General features: G+C 39.5%; 1 protein-coding gene across 3 annotated transcripts in view; it reads right to left on the reverse strand.

The window, feature by feature from the left end:
• Nucleotides 1–27,008, reverse strand: part of MRRF (mitochondrial ribosome recycling factor) — a 72,012-nt gene that overhangs the window by 20,119 nt on the left and 24,885 nt on the right. For all 3 annotated transcript variants that reach the window (XM_004453901.4, XM_071217020.1, XM_004453902.4), the window contains 2 exons: nucleotides 22,787–22,905; nucleotides 15,728–15,819 (listed from right to left, as the gene is read on the reverse strand). In XM_004453901.4, the coding sequence (XP_004453958.1) occupies nucleotides 15,728–15,819; nucleotides 22,787–22,905 (211 nt within the window). The remainder of the gene's footprint in view (nucleotides 1–15,727; nucleotides 15,820–22,786; nucleotides 22,906–27,008) is intronic.

Genomic DNA, 27,008 nt, shown 5'->3' on the forward strand with positions numbered 1-27,008 from the left:
TGGTAGGTAAGGCAGACTTGATATCTGATCCTAGTTCTTTCACTTACAAGCTGAGTAACTGTGGACAATTAGCTTCATTGCTCTGAATCACAGAGGCTGTCTAGTATTTACAAGACTTGTCTCTGAAGCCACATAGCCTGGGTTTGAGGCCCAGATCTACCATTTCTTAGCTTTGTGGCCCTGAGCAAGTAATTTGCCTCAATTTTATCTACTATCAAATGTGGAAAATACCATTTACCTCATGGGATTATTGTACGGATTAAACAAATTAATAAATATGCTGATAATTGGTGATGTACTTGAGAAACATTATCTTATTATTTCCTCAAATGTCAAGTCGGGGGAGGGGAACGATAATAACGTTACTTTCTCCCACAGTTAATGTTATGAACAAATGAGAGATGATGGGGAAAGAACTTTATATATGTAGGTATTGAACTACTTTAGGCTGTCATTAGTATCAGTAATAAAAATAATGACGATACTTTTACTGAGAGAAGATAGCACAGTGGTCAGAAGTCCAGGCTCTAGAGAAAGATTTCCTGGGTTCAAATCCCAGTTCTCCTCCCATTTATTGTGACTTTGGCCACACAGAACCCCTTTCCTCCGTGTCTCAGTTTCTTCATCCATAGAATAAGGGTATAATAGCATAGCTACCTCAAAAGATCATTATGAATAACTTAGCTAATACATGGAAAGCACCTGGGCATATAGTGAGTGCTCAAATTCACCTAAGCTATAAATACTGATTGCATTATTGCATATTTACTACTCGCTAGGCCCTGTTCTAGGGGACAAGGATACAATTATGAATAAAACTGACAAAGCTCCTCCTCTCTTCTCTCACAGCATTCATAGTCTAGTGAAGGAAAGACAGTAAACAAATAAATAAAATGACATAGACAAGTGCTAAGAAGAAAATAAAGTAGGCTTAGGAGAGAATGAGGAATCTTATTAGGGAAAGGGCCCATTTATATTAGCCTAGTCATTTGACCATACTGTCATCTGCTCCCCTTCAGTAACAGCAATAATGATTAGCATTTGCAGAGCCCTTTCAATATGCCAAATTCTGGGCTGATGCCCTCACAACAATCCTATGGCATTAGTGGTATTAACCAACATTGTTGTATTAACCAACATTTTACAGATTAGGAAGTGGAGGTTCAGACAGATCAAGTAACCCACCTAGAGTCACACAGCAAGTGCCTTGTAGTACCTCTGGGATTTGAGCCCAGTGCAGCCTAACTCCTGAATCGCAGGCCCTCTGCTATGCTTCTTCCTTTGCTGGTACTACACAAATACAAGCAGCTCTTACATTAAGGCCTATTTAGATTTATTTTAAGTTGGTACAAAAGTAATTGCAGTATTGCACTGTTGAAATTTGCCATTTGATATTGGAATACATTCTTAAATAAATGTGGTTATGCTATACAGCATTTTAATGTACATTTCTCACTTTATGCTTTTTTTGCTAATGATTTATTACTTGCTATTTATTTTATATTTATTTTAGACTATGGAAATGATGTTAAAAAGTAAATTCGAGTGATTTTCTTATTTGAGTTCAAAATGGGTCGTAAAGCACCAGAGACATCTAGCAACATCAAAAACGCATTGATCCAGGAACTGCTAATGAACATACAGTGCAGTAGTGGGTCAAGAAGTTTTGCAAAGGACACAAGAGCCTTGAAGATGAGGAGCGTCAGCCATTGGAAGTTGACAACGACCAGTTGAGAGCAATCATCAAAGCTGATCCTCTTAAACTACGTGAGAAGTTGCTGAAGAACTCAACATCAACCATTCTACAGTGTTCCAGCATTTGAAGTAAATTGGAAAGGTGAAAAAGCTCAATTTAAGTGGGTGCCTCATGAGTGGACCGAAAATTTAAAAAAATTGTCGTTTTGAAATATCTTCTCTTATTCTATACAACAATGAACCATTTCTTGATCAGATTGTGACACATGACAAAAAGTGGATTTTATATGACAACAGGCAACAACCAGCTCCAAAGCACTTTGTAAAGCCAAACTTGCACCAAAAAAAGTTCATGGTCACTGTTTGGCGGTCTGCTTCCAATCTGATCCATTACGGCTTTCTGAATCCCAGTGAAATCATTATACCCACCATATTCACCTGACCATTCACCAACCAACTACCACTTCTTTAAGCATCTCGACAACTTTTTGCAGGGAAAACACTTTCACAACCAACAGTATGCAGAAAATGCTTTCCAAAAGTTGGTCTAACCCCGAAACACAGATTTTTATGCTATAGGAATAAACAAACTTATTTCTCATTGCCAAAAATGTGTTGATTGCATTGGTTCTATTTTGATTAATAAAGATGTGTTTGAACCTAGTTATAATGATTTAAAATTCATGTTACAAAACCGCAATTCCTTTTGCACCAACCTAATAATTCACTGCTACTCTTCCAGCTTCCCTACAGGTCCAAGCACAGCTGGGAGAAAGGAGAGGGAATTTATAGAGAAATTCAATGGAAAAGTGATCTGATCTATATCAGCCAAGTGCTAGGTACCATAAATAGGTATACAGTGGAAAGGGTAGAAAAAAAGAGGAAGGAGAAGAGGAACAAGTCCCTCTGTGTTATATCTTTTTCATAGGTGTTGGTGGCAACTTTCTCCTCAAACCACTCTTGATTCCCAGATGTAATTCTTTGTATTTCAATCAGAGCATCTGTGCTGGGAGGGAGCCTAATTCCACACACTTGGGAATCACTCAGGAGTTCCAATAGCAGGAGGTGTTCCTAAAAAGCCAAGGGCCAGGTGGGAAGCAACACTGAACAGAAGGCAGACATCCTAAAACTGCACAGAGGTTCACCCAGTCCACTGGAAATCATTTGGCAGAATGAAAAATCCTGTGAAAACAGTGATGGCAGGCAAACAGGCAGTGGGAATAAAAAGTCTAGAAAAGCAGCTGCAGATGCTCCAAAGCAGTTTGTGGCTGCCCTGGCCCATATGAGGTCATTCAGCATTCTGTTCTGATTTTTTTTTTTTTTTAAGTTGCATCCAGAAAATATAAGGTCCCCACAAAACCCCTACCCCCTCACCCCGCTCCTCCAAAATCAACAACTTCTTCCATCATCATGGGACATTCACTGCATTTGGTGAATACATTTTGGAGCACTGCTGTACCACATGGATAATGGTTTACCTTGTAGTTTACACTCTCCCCCAGTCCACCCAGTGGGTCATGGCAGGACATACATTGTCCTGCATCTGTCCCTGCAGAAGTACCCAGGACAGTCCTGAAAATACCCCCACATCATATCTCTTCTTCCCTCTCCCTACTCTCAGCAGCTACCATGGCCATTTTGTCCACATCAATGCTACAATTTCTTCCATTACTAATCACAATAGTTCCATAGTAGAATATCAGTAAGTCCACTCTAATCCACACTCTATTCCTCCATCCTGCAGACCCTGGGAAGTTACATCCACTCCACCTCTATATCAAGAGGGGGCTTAGATTCCACATGGATGATGGATGCAATTCTCCTACCTGCAGTTGTAGGCACTCTTGGCTCCCTGCTGTGGTGGTTGACCTTCTTCACCTCCCTGTTTGTTGGCCAGGGTTAGTCCAATAAACCAGAGGGTAGCAGTTGCAAGTCTGCTGAGGCTCAGGGCCTGGCTGTCACATGGACAGTCCAGAGATTCAGGTCTCCTGAGTATACACCAACCCCAGCGCCAACTACAGGTTCAGTAAAAGTGACAGAAGAGGCATGTGCAGAAAGGTCACATCTGAGTCCAACTCCATCACACTCAGGAATACAAACTCCAAAGAGGGCCAAGTGACATGGCACTGAAGTCCAGAGCCATCTGCCATGACCATAGAACCTGTGGGTCTCTGTAGCCCTCAGGAGAACCAGTACCTGGGGTTGTATCTACTTTGGCTGTCTCTGGGATCCTGCTGAGGTGTGTGTAAGCGTGACCCCTCTGATGACCTCCTGACTCTTTTTTTGAAGACTCATAGCCATATAAACTCATTTGTCCTTTCCATTTCCCCCTCTTATTCAAGGTCAAAATGCAGTTTTTAACACCTGATATTACATGAAGGCTGAGATATTCTGCTGATCTGAGTTGACTCTTTTAACCAAGGTTTTTTTTTTAGTTACATCATCAACTGGTGCTTGGTAGTAATCCCTCGGCACCAGAGAGGCTCATCCCCAGGAGTCATGTCCCACACTGGGGGGAAGGTAATGCATTTACATGCTGAGTTTGTCTTAGAGAGTGGCCACATTTGAGCAACATGGAGGCTCTCAGGAGGTAACTCTTAGGCACCCTGCAGCTCTAGGTCTAGTTCATATTTCAGGCTCATAAGCATAGTCATCAGTATCTAGGGCTCATTGTTGGACCATCCTTCTTTATTGGTCTTTGCCATTGTTTTGGGGGGACTGTTGCTGTTCATTATGGAATGTGGTAGAGCTCCCCTGGCTAGGAACTCAGCACTCCCTTCGTTGTCTTTTTTAACTGTAACCACTATGAAAATATCCAAACATTTTTATGTACCCTGTATACATGCCCTGGAGAACTCCCTCCCACCCACGTGCCCCCCATCAATAACACCCCACACCAGTGTTCCTCCCCTGCCATAGTTGAACCTCTCTGTGGTCCAAAACTTCTTAAAAAATGAAGCCTAATATATTGCCAGGTTCCATTAATAGTAAGGTGGAATATAGTGATGGGTTTAAAGGTTAGATGTAGAATACATACTACTTTAGAGAAATTAAAGTAAAAATAAATTAGGGTATCAAAAAATGAAAAAATGAAAAAGCTTTGTTTTTGACGTTTTGCCTTTCATCACTGCAATAGGTGTTGCCCTATATGTACAGTGGCAAGGTAATTTCTCCTGGAATGTGCAAATTATACACACTACCTCTATAACAAGATTCACAAGGCTGATACAGCCCCTAGCAAAAGGAGGCCACAGAAATGAAGGAGGGAGAGTCCTGGTCAACAATCCAAAGAGCAATGTGATAATGTGGCAAAAACATGGGCTTCAGAAGCAGACAGGTTCAAATTTGAATAACAGCCCCTCTGCTTACTAATCTCTGACCCTGGACAAATAACTTAAACTTTCTGATTTCCAGTTTCTTCAACTGTATTATATCCATCTTAAAAGGGTATTACTATGCAGCACACCCACGCCCCCCCCCAAAAGAAACACAAAAAATTCCCAAGATAATCATGGAAAAATGTCCATAGGATACTGTTAAGTAAAAAAAAAGCAAGATGTGGTATTGCAGACATTTAATCCCAACAATGTAAACAAAATATGTATATATAGGTCAGTAGATGCACTTTTAAAAATCTGGAAGGATGTATACTAAACTTAACAATGGTTACTTCCAGAAGAATGCTTGGGGAACAATAAAGGAACTTTTCTTTCAACAGTTTACATTTCTGTGATAAATGTGTATTATTTCCACATTTTAAAAAAGAACGAAAATCATATATCTGATAAGGGTCTATTATCCAGAATAAATAAAAAACTCTTATAACTCAACAACAAAAAGACAAATAACCCAATTTAAAAATGAACAAAGTTTCTGAATAGACAGCTCTCTAAAGAGAACATACAAATAGTCAATAAGCACCTGAAAAGATGCTCACTATCATTAGTCATTAAAAACCACAATGAGATACCACTTTTGTTAAAAAACAAAAACAAAACATGAAAATAGCAAATGTTGGTCAAGAAGTAGAGAAATTAGAATACATTGTTGGTGGGATTATAAAATGGTGCAGCCACTATGGAAAACTTGGCAGTTCCTCGAAAATTAAAACACAGAATTACCTTTGAACCAGCAATCCCACACTTAGTTATATATGTAAGAGAAATGAAAATCTATGTTCACACAAAAAGTTGGACACGAACATTCACAGCATCATTATTCATAATAGCCAAAATGTGGAAACAAGCCAAATGTCCATCAATGAAGAATGGATAAACAAAACATGGTCTATCCATACAATGGAATATTATTTGGTAATAAAAAGGAATGAACTACCAATACATGCTACAACAGGATGGAAGAATAAAATATGGATTAGAGCGGACTTACTGGTATTCTACCATATAATGCTTGTGACTCTAGCAATGGAAGAAATTGTATCATTGTTGTGGAGACAGAGGCCATGGGAGTTACTGAGGGTAGGGAAAGCTAAGAAGAGGTGTGAGGTGGAGGCATTTCCAGGACTTGGAGTTGTCCTGAATGGTATTGCTGGGACAAATGCAGAACATTATATATATCCTGCTATAACCCACTGAATGTACTGGGGGAGAGTGTAAACTACAATGTAAACTATAGTTCATGTGGTATAGCAGTGCTCCAAAATGTATTCACCAAATGCAATGAATGTGACACAATGATGAAAGAGGTTGTTGATGTGGGAGGAGTGGGGGGTGGGGGGTGTTGGTATATGGGAACATTATATATATTTTTTAATGTATTTATTTTTTTAATTCACTTTTTAAAATATTACATTAAAAAAATATGAGGTCCCCATGTACCCCCCACCCCCCTCACCCCACTACTCCCCCCATAGCAACATTCTCCTCCATCATCATGACATATTCATTGCATTTAGTGAATACATCTCTGAGCAACGCTGCACCTCATGGTCAGTGGTCCACATCATAGCCCACACTCTCCCACGTTCCATCCAGTGGGCCATGTAAGGATCTACAATGTCCAGTAATTGTCCCTGTAGCACCACCCAGGACAACTCCATATATTTTTTAATGTAACATTTTTTGTGATCTATGTATCTTCAAAAAAAAAGACAAAAAAAAGCCACGGATACAGAAAAAAGCCACAAAGACAGAGAGAAGCCTCCAAAACTTGAAATCAACAAACCCAGGAGAGAGAAAAGCCACAGACAGAGCAGCCAGAAGCTGAAGACAATGAGGGCTGGAAAACAGGGAAGAGACAAGTGGACACTGCCATGTGCCTGATCACTCATAGCTGCAGATGGGAGAGAAAGGCTCTCCTGATGATGCCTTGATTTAGATATTTTCACAGCCTCAGAACTGTGAGCTTTTAACCTAATAAATCCCCTATTGTAAAAGCCAATCCATTTCTGGTATATTTCTTTACAATATTTACAAACTAAAACAGTCACAGAACTCCTTCTATTGGGTTTCTTTTTAAGAGCTTTTCTGACTCTAATGTTGGCTCCTCTAGCTAGCGAGTCTGGCTCCCCTGGCTGGTTAGCAGCAAACCCTCCCCATTTAACCCAGCCTGGGGACCATCATATCCTACCCTACCCAATTTGTTCTCCCTGGAAAAATCTGGTCACCATCAATGAGAAACTGTACATTAGCATAATGTAGGGGAAAAAAACCTGAAGACAGAACTTAGGCTGGTTGAATTCAGGGCTTTCTGCTGTTATCTTGGAAACTCCCTGGTCAGATTCTAAGTGGAATTCTCTTTGCTGTTACCTGGGAACAAAGTCTGCAGGGAAAAAAGGGGAAGCCAGTAATGGCAATTATCCATCTATCATGAGGTTTAGGGGAGGAGTTCAGTGGTCTGAGAGTGTCAAGAAGAGCCAATGTCCTTCACACTTACCAGTAACAAAAAGCAAAGCTCACACCACAGGCAGGATAGTCTTGTTTGGGATATACCTTCCAGGAGGTCTTATTCACCATAATTCTTATTCAAAGAACAAACTGAGTGCTCATTAACAATCAAACTACAGTGCTCCTGAGCAACTTAAATTCCAAAATAATTATAACAATGCTCAACTCCTCCCTCCTAAAAATGGAAGAAAAGATGGAGAAAACATATGAACATGGGGCTGGGGCAGGGGGCTAATGAGGAAGGGAGGGAGGGAGGGGGGTTAAGGACAGAAAGAGAAATTGGCAAATAGAAATAAAATAATTGCTTTTACTACCAAATAGCCAGAAAAGGGATGTTTCCAAGAACTCCCCAGCCAGGAGAATTAGATAATTTCAAATACTATAAAGGAATTTTTTAAATGTAAGTATCTATGACACACTAGGCCTCACAATAGGAGCCTCATGTCATATCTCATTCATCCTCGTAATCATCACTGGAATTATTCCCATTTTACAGATGAGGAGGCTGAGCTCCAAAAAAATTGAGCAACTTGCCCAAGATCATTGCAGAGGCCATGGAGGTGTGTTGCTCAGATGCCCCTCCAAGAGAAGCTGCTGTGAGAAGCAGAGCTGCCTAACAGTTTCCAGCTGCCACACCTTCAGATCTACCATGGCATTCATGCAAAGACAACATTCCCCAGGCTGCTCCTAGCCAATGCCCAAGCACGTTAGAGGTATGAAAGCCCAGCTGTTTATACCCAATCTGGGACTCCTCTAACAGGCAGCCTTTGCTCAGGAAGGCCCCGTCAGCCTGGCTGTGACTTTCTCAGAGCTGTGTTGTAGCCTGAGGCTCCTCCTTCTCAACCCTCCTCTTTCCTTTCTGCAAGGGTGTCAGAACTGCATGGTGGTCTAAGGGCTCTCCCTATCTACTCCTGCTCCCTCTCCCTTTTATACTTTTCAGGCATTTCCTTCAATAAATTTCTTGCACATTTAATTCCATCTTGGCATCTGCTTCTCAGAGGATCTAAGCCAACATTGCCAGAAAGTGGCAGAATAGGAATTTGAAACTAGTTCTAACTCCAAATCCCTTGTGCTTTCCTTGATACCACAGAGATTAACTGATCAATTCATCAGTTTGCTAAATTCAATGGTCAATTCTCAGATCTTAACCTCACATCAGCAGCATTCAGCACAGCTGATCATTCACTTCTCTTTGAAACACTTTCTTCCCAATTCCCAGGACCCCACACTTACCCACTTCTCCTACCTCACTGGCCACTTGTTCTCAGTCTCCTTTACTGGTTCCTTCTCACCTCTCTGACCCCTAAACCTTCAAATGAAATGTCCAAGGCTCAGTAGCCAAACCTCTTCTCTTCGCAATCTAGAGTTATTCTCAAATCATCTCATCTAATTTCATGGCCTCTTCTATATCCTCATGATCCCCAAATTTGTCTCTCTAGGTCACATTTGGCCTCTGAAGTCCAGACTCATGTATCTAAGAGCCTCCCTGACCTCTCCACTTGGATGTCTGGTAGCATTTCAAATATGCACAAAACCTGATTTTCTTCCACAACTAACTTGTTCCTCTTGCAATGTGCTGCCCATCTCATTAAATGGCAACTCCATCCTTTCAGTTGCTCAGGCCAAAAAAGGCTCAGAATCATCCTTGAGTTCCTTCTTTCTAAAACCACATCCAATTCATAAGCAAATGTGGCAGCTTTTCCTTTAAAATTCATCCAGGATCCATCACTTCCCATCAACTCCACTATTATCACATTCGCACATCAGTCCAAGCCACCATTTTTTATTTATATATATATATATATATATATATTTTTTTTTTTTTTTAAAGGAGATTCTGGAGATTGAACCCAGAACCTCATACATAGGAAGCAGGTGCTCAAATCACTGAGCTACACCCACTCCCCAACCATTATCTTTTGCTCGGATTACTGCAATAGCTTCTAATTGGTCCCTTTCTTTATTTTATAAAATTTCTCCTGACCCCCTTAATGTTTTATACTTGCTGTATCTGTTCATCTTCCTTGTTTGTTTAGGAGGCACTGGGAGCTGAACCCAGGACCTCCAATATGGGAGGGAGGCATCAAATTGCTTGAGCCACCTCCACTCCCTGCTTTGTTGGGTCCCTCATTATGTTCTTCCTCCCCATGTCTCCTGTTGCATCATCTTGTTGTGTCAGCTTGCCATGCCTGCCCGTCACATCAGTTATCTGTCTTCTTTAGGAAGCACCAGGAACTGAATCAGGGACTTCCCATGTGGTCAGTAGGAGCTCAATCACTTGAGCTACATCTGCTTCCCTGGTCCCCTTCTTTTACCCATGCCTTCAAACAGTCTAATTCTCAAAAATAGCAGCCAGAATGACACTTTTAAAATGTCAGATTATGTCCTCCCTTGCTTAAAACCCTCCAACGACTTCCCATTTCATTCCAAGTAGAAGTCAAAATACTTACAACGATCAATAAAACTTTACATGATTTGGCCTCCCCAATTTCATTCTGACCTCATCTCCTATTTCTCTTCCTTCACTGTTATACACACACAAGCCCCCTTGCTGTTCCTTGAAAATGTCAGGCAGACTCTCAGCTCAGGGCCTTGGTATTTGCTCTGTCTTAATGCTGGATATTGGCATGGTTCATTCCTCATGTCCTTCAGTTCCCTGCTCAAGTATCATCTTCCCCCTGAAGTCTTCCAAAAACATCCTACTTAAAACTGAATGACCCACTCCCCATCTATGGCATTGTTTTATTCTTCTCCAAATAAAAAACATAACTGTCTGACACACACTATTTATTAGTATACTAGCAAGTATTCAATACCTATTAAATAAATTTATGAATGTCCTACATATTTTACATATCAGCATGAAAAGCTCTACATTCTGAAAAAATTAGGTAAGTAGTTGTCTGGGGCCAGGGCAGGAGAATTGAGAACTGACTTGCAAAGAGGAACAGGGAAACTTCTGGGGGTGATTATTATACATCTTGAGTGTTGTGGTGGTTACAAGGACACATATATTGGTCAAAACTTATCAAACTGTACACTTGAAATGGAATCAAATGGCTTTATTGCAAGTGTATATAAGTTACACCTCAAAGAACTTGATTTTTTAAAAAAGCACTCTATATCCCAGACTGCTTCTCACATCTAAAAAGTAGCATACAAATTCACCATCAGATTATACATCCCAATTTGGGCTTTGGAAAATATGGTCTACATGGCTTGGATTATTATATAAATAAATTTAAAAATACAAATTGCTGTCTTTTGCTACAAACACAAAGACAAAAACAGATAGTATTCTTCAAAGTGCATAGATCCAAAAATATAGACTTATAAGTCAAATAGACCCAAATTTGTAGCCTGTTCAAATCTACCTTTACCAGCTGAATGAACTTGGGCAAGTTATTTTAACCTCTCTTGGGCTTACTTTTCTCAGGTGTTAATAGGGAATAATAGAATGAAATGACTTAAATAATACAAGATATTGCCTAGAACATAGTTTATACTAAGTAAATGTCATTTTGTTTAATTATTATTACTATGCAGTGAGTCAGGGAAGGCACTCAAGTACCAACAGGGTTACTAAAACAGTAGCATCATGTTTAGGTGATCTGTCACCTGGGTATGTTGCAGGTAGTTTTCTGGTCCTGAAATGTCCGTGTATCTAAGAAGCTTAGCAAGATGCAGCTGTTGCAAACAAGCACTCAGACAATCAAGTAGCAAAGGTCATACTAAGGCCCCCCATATTCCATAGTCACTTCTTTCCCAGTCACAGTCCCCCTCTATCACTACCCAACAGTCCCCACCCCCTGCCCCGCAGAAGAACTGTGTGATGGTATGAAGCTATATGTACCCCAGAAAAACATGTTCTTAAATCTAATCCATTCTTGTAGATATAAACCCAATGTAAGTAGGACCTTTTGGTAAGACCACTTTAGTTCAAGTGTAACCCACCTCATTCAGTATGAGTCTTATTATTAGAGAATGAAATTTAAACAAAGAAAAAAAGCCACAGAAGCAAAGAAACTGAAAGCAATGAAACAAGAGAAGGGAGACACCAGCAGATGCCACCATGTGTCTTGTCATGTGGCAGAGGAGCCAAAGATTGCCAGCTGTCAGTCTTTGGGAAGAAAGCATTGCCTTGATGATGAATTGATTTGGACATTTTCTCAGTGTCAAACTATAAGCTAACAAATTCTTTTTGTTTAAGCCAACCCATTTCAGGGTATCTGCTTTAAGAAGCCTAGGAAAGTGAAACAGTGCTTAACATATTAGGTCCCTTCCTTACTTCTTCCTTTTCTCATAAAGTAAAATTATATATATATGGGGAATTGAAAGTTTACTGAAATAATATTGGTATCTTATACTTATATAGCTTCTTTCCTCTAAGGAAATCATACTATTCAATCAATTATCTCTACTAATCTCACCAAATATCTGTATATCATTATATATTATTTCATCCATTTTAAAAATGAGGAACTAGAAAGGCAGCAAGCTGCTAGGATGACATGACCAGAGTCATATGAAAGGAGAACCCTGGTCTCCTTACTTATAAATCAACCTTTTCCCATAACTAAGTAACCAAGTAAAACCAAGTAAGAACCCTGGTATCCTTACTTCTAAACTAACCTTTTCCCATAACTAAGCCTCCATAATAAAGAACAGATCATTCATTTTTCTAATCTGGAAAACAACCAAATGTATAATTCAGTAAGGGGCCTCATGACCCCACCACCTTGTCAAAAGAAAGTAAGTATATAAAAAATGAGGTTTGCAGGAGCAGACGGTTTTGGTCTGTCAACTTTATTTTGGATTATGCCCATTAGCCAACATAAAACAATGCAAAATATAATGTAACAAATCCCCACGTTCTTGGAAATTGAAGTTAAACTCACTGATCATTCAAACTGCGCTTACATACAGTGTACCAATGGCGATTACTAACTCTTGTGGATATGAAGAGATGCACATTATGCCAATTAGATCTTGAAAGAAAATAATGATACACAATTGGGCTTCTCTAAAAAGACTCCAAGTCAACAATAAACAATTAGTTACACAAATTCTTTTTTTTTTTTAAGATTTATTTTACCCTCCCCCTTCCCCTCCCCCAGCCCTGCTGTTTATTTGCTATGTGACCTTCTGTATCTATTTCTCTTTTTGTCTTCTCACTTTTTCTCCTCTAGGATTCACTGGGATTCAATCCTGGGGACCGCTGATGTGGAGAGAGGTTCCCTGTCAGCTGTGCCACCTCAGTTCCTGGTTTCTGCTGTACCAAACCTTGACTCTTTCCCCTTCATCTCTCTTTTGTTGCATTATCATCTTGCTGTGTGCCTCACTTGTGCAGGCACTGGCTCACTGCATGGGCACTGGCATGCCATGTGGGCACTTGCACGGGCACTTAGCTCACCACGCGGGCACTGGCTCACTGTATGAGCATACTTTTTCTTTTTCACCAGGAGGCCCCAAGGATTGAACCCAGGTCCTCCCATATGGTAGGCAGAAGCCCTATTACTTGAGTCACATCTGCTTCCCCACAAATTCTTAACATCACAGAATTGTAGCACTCCAGAAGGGACCTGGCAAGCTACTGAGAACCACCCCTTCCTTTGGTTTATAAGGAAACTGGAGTGGAAACTTTGTGGCTTGTCCAAGGTTTCAGAAAGCAGAACAAGTACTAGAAAATGAACCTGCTGACTAAAATCCATTTCATTTGCATCTTACTTCTAACGTCAATAACTATTTAGTGTGTTCCAGAATTACCCATCTCTACAGAGGTTGGGTAAAAGTACAGGAGACTCTCTACTTTGGTAACAGAAAAACCCAGGGTTTAAATCCTGACTCTGCCACTTACTATGTGATCATAGGCAAGTCCCTTAATTTCTCTATTTAGTATTTTATCTGTTAACTGTGGATAAATATGAGTTCCATAATGGTGCTATAAGCTAGAGGTAGTATAAACAAGAGGCCTGACAATACAGCCTGTGAGCTCCATGAAGGCAAGGACTGTGTCTGCACATTCCCAGCACCAAGCACAAAGCCTTGTACATGATTCATTCTCAGAAATTTGCTGAACAATCACTGAACTAACCAAGCAAGCAGGTACTAGACTTGAACCCAGATCTTAAACACCAAACTATATTGCTCCCAATTCATACAATTTTAAAGCAGAGTGTTAATTCAGACTTACAGAGTACAGATAATACAACGCAACAAGACAGATATTTTCTGGCCATAAGGAAGGAAAAAGTTCAGTGGGGAACGTTCCTAGATTCTCAGTGTTGGAATTAATTCTTGTTACTAGAACAGGTGGGGCTTTGGAATCAACTAAACCTAGGTTCAGGACCCAGCTTCAGCACAAGCTGTGTGACCTTAGTGATATTACTCTACCTCTCTGAACCTAAATTTCCATACTTAAAGAAAAAACAAAAACTATAAGGATTGTGTGACAAATGAGGCAATATATGTAAAGTACTATCAGGATAATGTGTAGCATAAAAAGACACTCAACTAGTGTTAACACTTCATTTCGCTTCTAGTTATTTGGTAGCTTCATTCATTCAACTTAGGTCTCTGTTTAAATGTTACCTTGCTCCTGAACCTCCCTCTGAACAATAAAAGCCCTTCTGCCCCCCTTACCACCAGCAAACATTCCCTATACTATTTTTTTTTTAAGATTTATTTTATTTATGTCTCTCTCCTTCCCTCCCAGTCCCCTCTGTAGTCTGCTCTCTTGTGTCCATTTGCTGTGTGTTCTTCTATGTCCACTTGCATTCTCAGCAGCACCAGGAATCTGTGTCTCTTTTTGTTGTGTCATCATCTTGCTGCGTCAGCTCTCCATGTGTACGGCGCCATTCCTGGGCGGGCTGTGCATTTTTCATGTGGGGCAGCTCTTCCTGAAGGGCGCACTCCTTGAGCGTGGGGCTTCCCTATGTGGGGGACACCCTGCATGGCATGGCACTCCTTGCACATGGCAGCACTGTGCATGGGCCAGCTCTCCACATGGGCCAGGAGGCCCTGGGTTTGAACCCTGGACCTCCTATATGGTAGGTGGCTGCTCTGTCAGTTGAGTCACATTTATTTCCCCCTATACTCTTACTGTGCTTATTTTTCTTCCTAGTCCTCAGTTACTTGATATTACATTATACATTTATTTGTTTTTTTCCTGTGTAGTCTATTGTGCCTCCTCAAATAGAATATAAGCTTCCCATGGACAGGACTTTTTGTTGTCTGTTTTGTTTACTGCTATATCCCAACAACTAGGAAAATGCGTGGCCTGCAATATGTGCTTAATCAGTACCTGTTGAATGACTGAATGAATTAATTCTACTCTTATTTGGGACCTGCTGTATGTAAGGAAATATGTAGGAAAAGGGACTCAAAGATAATTAAAAAATGGTCCCCTATCCGCAAAGAGCTTCCAATCTAGAGAAGAACTTTGGCACATAAACAGATAATTATGTAAATAAGTAAATAAATCCTATAATATTCCAATATCCAAAGTGTGGGATTACAGAAGGAGAAACTAATTCTGGCTGCTGTGAAATCTGAAGAGATTTGAATGGTTCAATCTCCTCTTCTATTACTCATTCCCTCACTCACTGAATTTCAGACACACTAACCTTTCTCTTCACAAATATGCCTGGGCCTTTTCTGACTTAAGGCCTTTGTGCTTGCTGTTCACTCTGCCTACAAAGCTCTTCCCCTAGGCTGGTTCTTCCTTATCATTTAATTCTCAGCTCAAATGAGTCCTCCCACGGTAGAGATGCCTCAGTCAACATCACTGTCACCAAATCACTCTCTTTTGGATCCACTGCCTTCTCTTTCCTCCCACATTTGATTATCTGTCATGACTTAAACTAGTATCTGTCCTATTTTTCCAACCCATGTGCAAATTACATGATAAGGACTTTGTCACATTACCACTACATCCCTACCACCCAGCACATAGTAGGTACTGAGTATTTTTGAATGAATAAAAGTGGTTTTCAAAGATTATGGGAGTTTGCAAGGATGAAAGTACAGGTAAAGTATGCTATCGGCCTAAGAGTATTAAGGGGCATTGGTTTCCTTCTGAGGACAACTGCCCATTTCATCAAAATGTGAATTTTAGCCAAACTTACATGGGAAGGGGCACCCGAATTAGCGTTCCTTCCACTTCTGGGTTCAGATTCATTCCACTTTCTCTTATAGCCTTGATAGCTGCAGCTGTACACTGAAAACCAGATCAAAAGGTAAACAGAATTAGTAAATAATTATTACCAGATGCAAGCCCTCTTTCGATAACTGGCAACCCATCTTGGCAGAACATGGAAACATTTAGTTCTGTTACCAGTAAGATCAGGAAGTTACATTGGTGTAGAGTGCTTTGATCAAGCTGAATAGCAAACTATGTCCACTCCTGGTACCAGTGTACTGCAGGAGGAAAAAAAGGAAAGAGAAGAAAAAAGAAAAAGAAAACAGCTCTGCTTCTTTGAAAAGATTTCAATGGTTTGAGGCAATGCAGATCAAAACCACAAAAATTCCTCAAGGGAGGGAGGCTGGTCTGTGCAAAGATTGGTGTAAAGACAGATGAAAGATTTTATACGTTAAAAATTCCAGTTGACATTTTACACTCAAAATATACCAGTGCCAATTTGGAATGGATAAATAAATTTAACTCATTCACATCTACACTCATACCAAACTTACTCTTGTTTAGAATGAGCAATGAATCTCTGCTGGTGTATGCTCCAGGAAAGGTAGTATGGTATAATAGCTAAAGCAGGGTTTGGAGTCAGAAAAATCTCAATTCAAATTCCAGCTCTGCTAATCATATGATTCTGGGCAACAAGTTTGACCTCTCTGAGCCTCCATTTCATAATCTGAGAAAAAGAGACCATGTTGTACTCAGAGAAGATAATGATATAATACAAACAAAGCACCTATTGCTGCACCTGGTACACAACAACATTAAGTCAAGGGGAGTTATTATATAAATATATTATATATAAATTTATTATGTAAAGGTAAGGATGCAGAAAACACCCAAACAAGGCTAAGCAGATGTCATCATTGAGCTGATGCACTGCTTCTCTGCCCAACATCTACCAGAGGCTTCTCTAACAGTCTTGCTCTCTAATGTGCCACGTGGCACAATGATACACTGATTTCCCACAGTGACTCACCTCACACTAAGCAACAATATAACAACATCTGCTATAAAATCCTAAAGGATAACAAGAAAGCAGCATAGAGATAACTGCATTGGCATGACTGTAGAAGTGGTGAAAACAAGGCCTCTGACATTTTCAAAAGAATTTTAGGTTTGATCACAGCAAATCCAGAACACTTAGAAGATCTGCACTTACAGGGCCAATTCTAGACAGACTTCCTGGTTTAAATGAATAGTGTGGTTGTTGCGTATTTTACTTTTCCAACTTGTTTTTGTTTTTGGAGAGGGTGCCTAAAAATCTTCGTTTTTAAATGACTTTAATTCTACATCTGTATGAGGTATTAGTATAAAGTCAACAGGACAAACCAGAACTTCCATATGTAGATGAATCATCTCCTTTAGGAGGCTGTACATAGAATCTAACAGAATAGTCACTGCTTAAAATAGTAAATTCTTAAAAATGATACTCCAGATCATGGACTACCAGAGCTGGAAGGAATCCCTTCATTATGTATATGGGAACCTGGAGGATAAGGGCACATCCCTGAGAACAGACATAGTCTTCCCTGAGAGCCCAGAGAGGTGAAGTGAGGAACCCTCCACCCATCGCACTTACAAGTTACTGGCAGAGTTGAGAGAAGACTCTAGGCTCCCCAACTCCCAGTCTAATGATGCTGCTTTGTCTTTATTTTCTTCCAGAACCCCCCGTTTAATGTATTCAGTAATTATGAGATAGGAAACTTGATTTTTTTTTTTTTAGACAACCAAAAATAATTTGGGATTATGTCTGGTATAAAAAGAGTATGGTCAGGTTAAATAAAAGAAATGGGTAAAGAAATGAAATTAATTTTCTTCTGCTAAAGGACTGCCATCTTCCTTAATAAAATTTAACATATATCTCTTCTAAGGTTAACAGTAAAAGGAGAATTCTCTAGTTTGAAGGAATAGCCTAATCTTAAGTCCCTGTCCTTCTCTTCTGAAGCTTTCACCAAATGACTGATCATCCACTGCTGTAAATCCCACCACCATCACCACATCTTTTTCAAGGTCTGGTCCAAGTGTTTGCATAATCTTTCCCAGCACGCACTGGAGCACCTACTGTTAACACCAAGTTGGAATACTTAAAAGTACCTTTATTTATTTATTTTTAAATATTTATTTTATTTATTTCTCCCCAACCCACCCCCCCAATCCCCTTGTTGTTTGCTGTCTGTGTCCATTTGCTGTATATTCTTCTGTGTCTGCTTGTATTTTCATTAGGCGGCTCCAGGAACCGATCCTGGGACCTTCTAGAGTGGGAGAGAGGCAATTACTCTCTTAAACCATCTCAGCTCCCTGTTCTGCTATCTCTTGTTTTCTCTCCTCTGTGTCTCTTGTTGCGTCATCTTGCTGCACCAGCTCTCTCTGTCAGCTGGCATTCCTGCACAGGGCAGCTTTCCCACGCTGGGCAGCATTCCTGCGTGGGGCGGCATTCCCGCATGACCTAGCACTCCACGTGGGCCAGCTTGCCCTCACCAGGAGGCCCTGGGCATCGAACCCTGGACCTCCTATATGGTAGACAGGAGCCCAGCTGGTTGAACCACATCCATTTCCCTAAAGTACCTTTATTTAAGGCTCTGGTTGGCAAACATAAAAAGTACCATGAAACTGGACAGACTGGCTAATAAAACACAGCTTGCCCTCCAAGGATTCCAGCCTGTCCCCCTGTGGTTAGTGAATGACCATCTTAACTACCCATCTGGAAAATTCATATATAAAGAAAATAAGGCGCACATTACAAATTACGGTTTCTAATCTGAGGTGTCTATCTCTTCTTCCAGGTGACTTACATAATAAATGTCCATTCCTGTACCACTTCTCTCAGGAAAGACCATGTCTACCAAGAGAGATTTGACCTTATAGGTCTCAGAAGAATTTCACTGGTTCAGAACAACACAAAAATGTTAACATTTATACAAGAGATATATACACACAGTAGTAGCATAGCGGCTTCTTTCCTTACAAAGATATAAATTGGTTCTGAAGACAATTCTGAAAAAGAGGTTCTCAAAGGATTTTGAGAACTAACAATATTACTGAGATAAATATATAGTTTTTAAAGGTCATCATTCTGAAGGGGAAAACAAATATTCAGATATATAAATTACATATAATATTTCCATTCCTCAATGGGCTGTCTTTGAGGGCAGGAATTAGGTCTCAATATTTACATCCTTCCAGAACAAGGTAGTGCCAGGCATATGATAAATGCTCAGTAAAAGTTTGTTGAATGAGTACATTGATGAATTGACTCAAATCTATTAGAAAAGCTCATCTTCTTACTTTATTTCCTGTATATAAACCCCAAAACCTTATTTTCTACTTTACTTTTTTTGTATGCTTTCACAGGGAGGTTTCACGTTGCAAAGAAACCTACAGAAAGAGGTAATTCTTCTAATATGTTCTAAATATATATATTTTTGTTTGACATGGTACAATGCAGAACCTCAGGATATTAGAGTCATTTTCGTAACAGGACTTCTTAGCTACTGATGACTCAGACAAAAAGGACTACATTTCAATAATAGCATTTCCATCTTCTATCTTAGTCTTTATCCCCTCACTGAAGGAATACTCACCAGTAACCTGTGGCAAATACGTTGCTTTGAAATGGCAATATCAACCAACTAGTAGTGGCTGCTTGGAGTACTGTGTTGAGAAAGACCACATGACCCCATTTGGAGTCAGGTAGGAAAGAGTGCTTTGATAAATTAATAATGTCTGCCACTGCTATTCTTATATTAAACTATGCCAAAGGATAAAAGATGATAAAACTTTTGTGGGCAGGTGAACAAGTCCTTGACAGTTTGGTTTTAAGTCAACTTTGTTCCATTACTGGCCGAATTACAGGCTCTCCATTTTTTTATTACCTGATGAATCCCTATTATTTAAGGACTATGAGAGCAGAGATATTGTCTCCCTTAACTATCACTCAATTCCACGCACCTCAAACAGAGCCTAATAAATACTAAGAACTAAAAAAAAAAATGTTGAAATCATGAATGAATGGTGAAAGGACCATTTAGAGTCAAACAGACCTATGTTCAAACCTTGGTTCTATCACTTACAACCGCGTGAATCTTCCCTGAGTCTCCATTTCCTCATCCATAAAACGGAATAACTAATGCCTAATTTTAGAGAGTAGCTCTGTTCATCACATGAAACAAAACATGAGAAAGTGCTTGGAAACATAGTAGACACTCAATACACATAAACTCCCTTCCCTTCACAATAGCAATAACGGAGCTTGCAGAATCCTTTTTTTAAATTTGCCTTGCTTTGTTCAAATCATGCTGTGGTTTTATTCTCCTCTTTTCTTCCCCATTATTAACTCTAGCTGCAGGCAAGTTTAAGGAAGGCAGCAATCATGTGTACCATTTATCAAGCAGGACACATGTTAAACAAATGCAACACAGTTTCTGTCTTCAATGTATTCGAAAAGATTACGCATGTAAATCTGTATGGTGTCACTACAGCATGACACAGAAATTCTCAGGTTTGGAAAGAAAGACAATCGCATGTGAAACAGAAAGGAATTATATAAACTCAAAGAAGATTAGCTCAACATTTTGAAGCTATGAATCTGGGTACTGTATGGATAGCTTTTAAGCTAGAGGAAGGAAATGTTTAGTTTGAGCTATTTGTTTAATATATACACCAGATGAGATAAAGGAATTCAAAGGACAATGTAACTCACACTTCCTCACTCTGTCTCTGTAAATGAACCTTTACCAAGATGCTTGTGAGTTTTTTTTAAGACTCACAGAATTTTATCTTGGAGAAATGGTGAAGCTGCTTTGGTTGAAAAATGAAAATACATTCCAACTTCCTAAGAAAAATTAAGTTGTTAACATCTCCTCCTTTCTATAAGATGTTCTGATGGCCAATCAGGTGCTTCTTCTATAAATGCCATTTGCTATTTAGTAACAGAAGTGGCTAGCTCTGAAAAGCAATCTGCCTGATGAGGTCTTCAAACTGTAATTAGGAGAAGATTCCCTAAATTGGTCTGCAGTGCCTATGGAATTAGACAAACAAGGCAGAGAGGTCTTAGCGGTTCAGGGGGTGGGCAGAAAGAGAAAGAGTTCACAGTTCCCTATCTGTCCATTTCTCTGCTCCTCAGTAATACCAAGAATGAGTACTCCCTTCCCTCAACCTAACAAGAAATATATAAACATTCAAGAAAAATTTACTGAGTCCTTCCCTGGGCCAGGCACTACATTTGGTGCTGGGCACAATGAACACGAACATATGATTCCTACATTCCATGTTTACAATCTAGTGAAAATAAGATGGAAAATAAATAGAAAGGTGTCATTATTAATAGTAATAAATGCAACAACAAAAAGAAATGTGCTTTAAAAGAGCTTAGTGTGGAAGAATAATTTAGATTGGGGAGATTAGGGAAGGCTTCCCTGATAAAGTGACAGTTAAGCTATGATCTGAAATGAGGAGCAATTAGCCAAGCAAGTGTTCCAAGGAAAGGCAACAGCACATGCAAAGACCCTGAGGACAGAAAGGACTTGGAGTGTCTGAGGAACTAAATGAAGGCCAGTGAGGTTGGAGCAGGGATTCTTAACCTTTTTTGTTCCACGGACCCCTTTACCAGTCAGGTGAAAACCAAGGACCCCTTACTAAGTCCACACTATACTGTGTATTATTCAATAACTATATCACACGCACACCAATACATCCCCACAAGAATAATGTTATTTTGAAATTCAATTCAAGCTCATGGACCCCTTGTTAAGGACCCCTGGGCTAGAATGATGTACAAAGGATGATAGTGGCACAAGATAAGAACAGAAAGATTAGAGAAACAGGCAGGGCCTTCTAAGCCACATTAAGATTTTAGACTTTTTCTTAAAGATTATTTGAAGCCAATGATAAATTTAAAGTGTGGGAATGGCATGGTCCAAATACACTTTTAAAAGCTCACTCATGGAAAACGAAATGGGAGTGTGGTAAGAAAAAGCCCTACAAGTGTACCTGGCAAATTAGCTATAAGACACCTCAAATTGGAAGCAGTCTGTTCATAGCAAAGGTTTTCCTTTTGTCACATCTGTTACCCAGTTTGTCATATCTAGCAGATCTTACTCAGGTCAATGTCTTGGGATGGAACTACTGAAATAATCAGAACAAGAAGGAACTTTAGGTTCCTATCACCTCATGTTAGCAGATAAGGAAATGAAGCAACTTGTGCAAGGTCAAACGGAAATGAAGGTAAAGATGGAACCAGACCTGGTCCTCTAGGACTCCTGATGCAGTCCAATTCTTACTGCACCAATAAGGAAAAGTCCAATTATCTTCCTCAACTAGAACCAGAATCATAAAAGCTCATAGTTGCAATGATCTAATGCAACCTGCCTTCCAGGCTTGGAAGCGCTGGTTTCTGTGTGATAGTCTACAACGGTCAGCACAGTTTGAAAGGAATGTGAATTCCTGGAAGGACTGCTCCAAATACTAATGCAGAGGTCAGAAATTGGTGGCCCCCAGGCTATTATGATTGGTCTTAAAAAAAAAAAAAGAATTGAATTAGTTATCAACAATTAACAAACAAAAATCTTTTCTGGAAATAAAAACCACAAGATCTGGTAACATTGATTACCAGGCCTACATTTCTGCCTGGCAATGATCAGTAGGAGCTGAGTAGAGGATGCCCCCTTTGGACACAGCACAGGTTCTCTGCTTACCATAGGCAACTTCCCCACACATTGGCCAAGTGCCAATCACTTCATCACTCCTCTTGTTTTCCTTAGATGGGGCCTGTTTCAGTATTCAAATTACTTGCCAGGCCCCTATAGAACCCAAGTTTAACAGAAAAGGAATTTAGAAATAGGGACAGACATTTTCCTTATCCCCAATTTCCATTTACTGTGCCTCCTCTCTAATTTCATCCACACTAGAAGAAATACCTCCTCCTTATATGACCCAGCCCTCTCCATTCCAAAAGGGTCCCTGCAAAGGAACCCTTTCTGCAAAGCCAATTTACCTCTGGGAAGCTGGCCATGTTGACCAAAATCAGCTGCGGTGACTTCATGGAGATCTGGCCAATCTGGTTTAAAGCAAGCTTCCCATCAGCAGTTACCACAGTGATATGATCAAGGGATCCTAAAAGAAAAGGTATAGAGTTAAAATCCAGAGGGACCTGCTTCCGTGTCCATATCTAATGCAGGTTGGATGAACACTTAGGGATTCTTATCAATATGTCATAGCCATTCAAGGTGGGGCTTTCAGACCTAGAACAAGTATCATGTGATGAAAAGAATTTTGAAATGTTGACAGAACTAGGTTAGAATTCCTTATCAGCATCTAGGGTAATCAATTGCCCCAGTCTGCCTGCACCTGGAGAGTTACATAGGCACAGGACTTTTGTGCTACAACTGAGAAGAGTTGGTCACTCCTCCAACAACTTTACTGCCTAGGAAAAATTGGGCAAATTACTTACCTTCTCTGTGCCTTGGTTTCTAACTCAGTCATAAAATAACAACTTTACAGGATTAAAGTCAGGATTGTAACTAAATGATATAACAATCAAGGATACAAAAAGCACTAAAAGTGAGCACAGGAAAAAGGTACCTCTTATCATCTCTTTTAGTTCTTAAAACCACCCTGTAACAATGATTTACAATTCCCATTTTACAGATAAGAAAAATAAGGCTTGGGGAGATTAAATGACTGGCCATAGAATCAGACATAGAGCTAACAAAAGTTAAAACAATCAAGAGCTAAAACCCAAACTTAGGTGCACTTAATTATAATTCCAATCAAGGGTCTTTTCCTTATACCAGTGGAACTCAAATCTGGCTGGGGAGCTCTTTAGTATAATTCCTAGGCCACGAGATCTTGATTCTGTTGGGACTTGGGAGTCTGTGACTTTTTGGGAGCCCAGGATTTTTTTCAGGTTCACCACAGGATTTTGATACACAGCCAGGTTTGGAATCACTTCTCCATACTACCTTGGTTTTTGTTTAAATACCCTTCAGAAATGAGCATCTCCTTTTTTTTTCCTTTCATTTTTTGTTTTATTTATTTTGTGTTCTTTTTAAGTTGAACATCCTTTAAAAGAAAAAAAAAATCTATTAACATTTCACTGTTATCCTAGATCTTACCTTCTTCCACGTGTGAACTATGGAAAATCCTGGGCAAAATTTTCAGAAACCCAAGAAAGCAAGCAAATAAAGCCACAGTTACAGAGAGAAATGGGGGCATTACTCAAATTCCTTCATATCCTATGCAAACAAAGACTAGAAGAAAAATGTTACTATTCGCAGTAGGAACTACTGCATAGATGGGATGGATCATTCTGAGACACAGAGAAAAAGAGCAAAAAGGGTCTCTTAAACAAATTGGAGTTGTCCTAGCAAATTGTTGTTAGAATAATGCAGTACCCCATTATGGACCAAAGATTGATTTGAAGTATTCAACCAGATTCCATGTCATCACAAGATAGAAGGTTGTTGACACCCCTGGCTGGTTTCAATCTGGAAAAGTCCAGGAAGTATAATGCTTAGAAGTCTCCATAATTTTGAAGTTCATAATCTGGATTCAAACACCAAGTCTGCCGCTTCTTAATTGTGTGATCCTAGACAGATCTTTATATCTTCCTGGGATGCCATTTCCTCATCTGTAAATGGGACATAAAGCTTGTATATCTCTCAGAGGGTTGTTGGAGGATTAAATGAAATAGTGTATTAAAGTACTAATAAGAGCATCTTGGCATATTATATGTGCCCAATAAATGTTAACTATTATTATTATTTCTTGCCATTCTCCCATGTATTAACCAAACTGTTCTACATACAATTTCTTTAATATACTCTGTTCTCTCTTGCCTCAAGAACCTTGGATATAGTTTTCCTTCTACCGAGAAACCCCTACTCTGCTCAAATAACTCCGAATCTTACTTTAGCATCAGCTATAGTAGCATCTAATCTCAGAAATCTTGGTGACTTTCTAGGCTGCGTTACAAATCCCTCTTACGTGTTTCCAAGCATTCTGTGCACACTTATATAAAATAATAATAGCCAATATTAACTGAGCACCTTTATGAGCCAGACATTGTGATACATGCTTTCTATAATTACTTGCTTTCATTACCACAAAAACCCTGTGAGAGAGTTATTATTTCCACCATTTTACAGATGAGGAAATTGAGGCACAGAGAGTACTCACCCATGGTCACAACAGCTATTTGTGATGGAGCTTGAATTGTAATCCAAGTCTGACTCACTCCAAAGCCATGGTCTTCACTACTCTGCTTTGTGGGATGTTTTAATACATGATAGTGTACTTGTCTGTTCCTTTACATTAGGACCTAGGCTCCCGGACAATGAAGACAATGTCTTTTCTCTCTGAATCCCACAGCACCTACTAAAGTAATTAGCACAGATCAAGTGCTCAACGATCCTTTGATTGATTGGATGGATGGATGAATGGATGGATGGGCAAGAATAACCAAATGAATAAGCTCATTTCTTAAATAACTGTTAAAAGGTGGGGTGTGGGGTATATGGGAACCTCATTTTTTTTCCTCTTTGAACAAACATTTTTTTTTTGTCTTTATTCATTTTTTTAATATTACATTCAAAAAATATGAGGTCCCCATATACCCCCCACCCCTCATATTTTTTAATGTAACTTTTTTTGTGACCTATGTATCTTTTTAAAAATGACAATTAAAAATAAATATAAAAGAAGATCTTAAAAAAAAAAAGGAGTCAACTCTCATGGAAATAGAAATTGCTAGTAGAGAAATGGAGGAATAAGACGAAAAGTGCCTGCTGGTTCAGATGATAAAGAAAGGTGATTTGGAAGAAGTCGGCAAAAAAAGACTGGCTACGTCTTTTTTTCTAGTCTCTTCATGACCCCAAGTTCTGCATAAAATGTTACACAAACATAACCCTGAAAAGAAAGAAGCAAAGAGGAAATACCAATGGGAGGCCTTTTGAAAATGGATCTTAATTCAGCTTTTCTGATTTGCCATAAGATCCTTTGCCACAGAAGTTTCAACATAGGCTTTTCAGTATGCAACTGTGGTGGTTCCCATTCCCTAAATCCATATCGACATAATGCATCAAATCTTTTCCCCTCAATCTGTCCCCAGTGAGAATCTCCCTCAGCCTCATTCTTGCCCCTCATTTTCTCAGAGGTTAACATTTAACAAATTACACTCCCAACCTCTTTCCAGGCCCATCATCTTTTTAAGTTCAACAAGAGTGGAGCTTGCTGGCTAATTTTAAGTATCACATTTCTCCCTGAGCTCCTCTCAAACTGCTCTCTGGTTTCGGCTGCAGAATGCTAACAGACCAGAAAGCACAGGGGAGACAGAGCACTTTATCAGTTTCATACCTAAAATAATAAGCAAGTTTAAAATAAGCAGCTGGGAGAGATTGAATGGCACAATCTACTGTCAGCAAAAGCAAAAATGCCCCAACCCAAAGGTTGACAAATGATGGGAATAGTCTTCTGGTTTCATATTGGATCTCATCTCTGAAGTCAGTATGTTTCCAATGGTATTTATAAATGGAGCTGTATACTTTTCACTTGATTTTATTAAGAAAAGTTCACAAAATATTTTCTAGTTTCCTTATGAACTATCCCAACAAAGAAGTGAGTTGGTACAGCCCAAGCTCCTGCAAGCACCTTCAGAGGGGGTCCCAGGCTTGACTCTAGGATGATAATTTCCAAAAGGCCAATTTACCAGCAATTGGATTTTTCCTGCCTGCCTGCACCATTAGCTGACAACTTACTTCTCCATCACATCTGCAAACAGTTCTCCTAGACAGTTCTGACATTTCCCACTTAGAAAATCCACTTTCAGGAAGTTATTAACCCAAACGGAATCTTCCTGGTCAAGCTCAGGGGTATAGAAATGTTTCAGTTGGGCAAGCCATTTGGTTCCCTGTAAGGGATAGGAGCTGCCAAACAGGAGAAACTGGAAAAGTCAGACCAAAGATTTCAGTTGTTGTGAGAATAAATAGCTAGATGTCTTTACAGTATAGTCATAACAATAGCTCTATTGAGAGTATAATTCCATAAAAGCAAAAACGCCATGCCTATTTTTCTTCACTAATGTTCATTAGCACAATGCCTATTTCATAGTAAACAAATATTTGCTGAATGAATAAATTAATTAATTATAAGCCAGGCACTGTGCTAGACCCATTATATGCTACCTCACTTAATACCTACTCCAATGTATAGAATTTGTA

Source organism: Dasypus novemcinctus, chromosome 8 (genome assembly GCF_030445035.2).
Source record: "Dasypus novemcinctus isolate mDasNov1 chromosome 8, mDasNov1.1.hap2, whole genome shotgun sequence".
NCBI classification, from domain to species: Eukaryota; Metazoa; Chordata; class Mammalia; order Cingulata; family Dasypodidae; genus Dasypus; species Dasypus novemcinctus.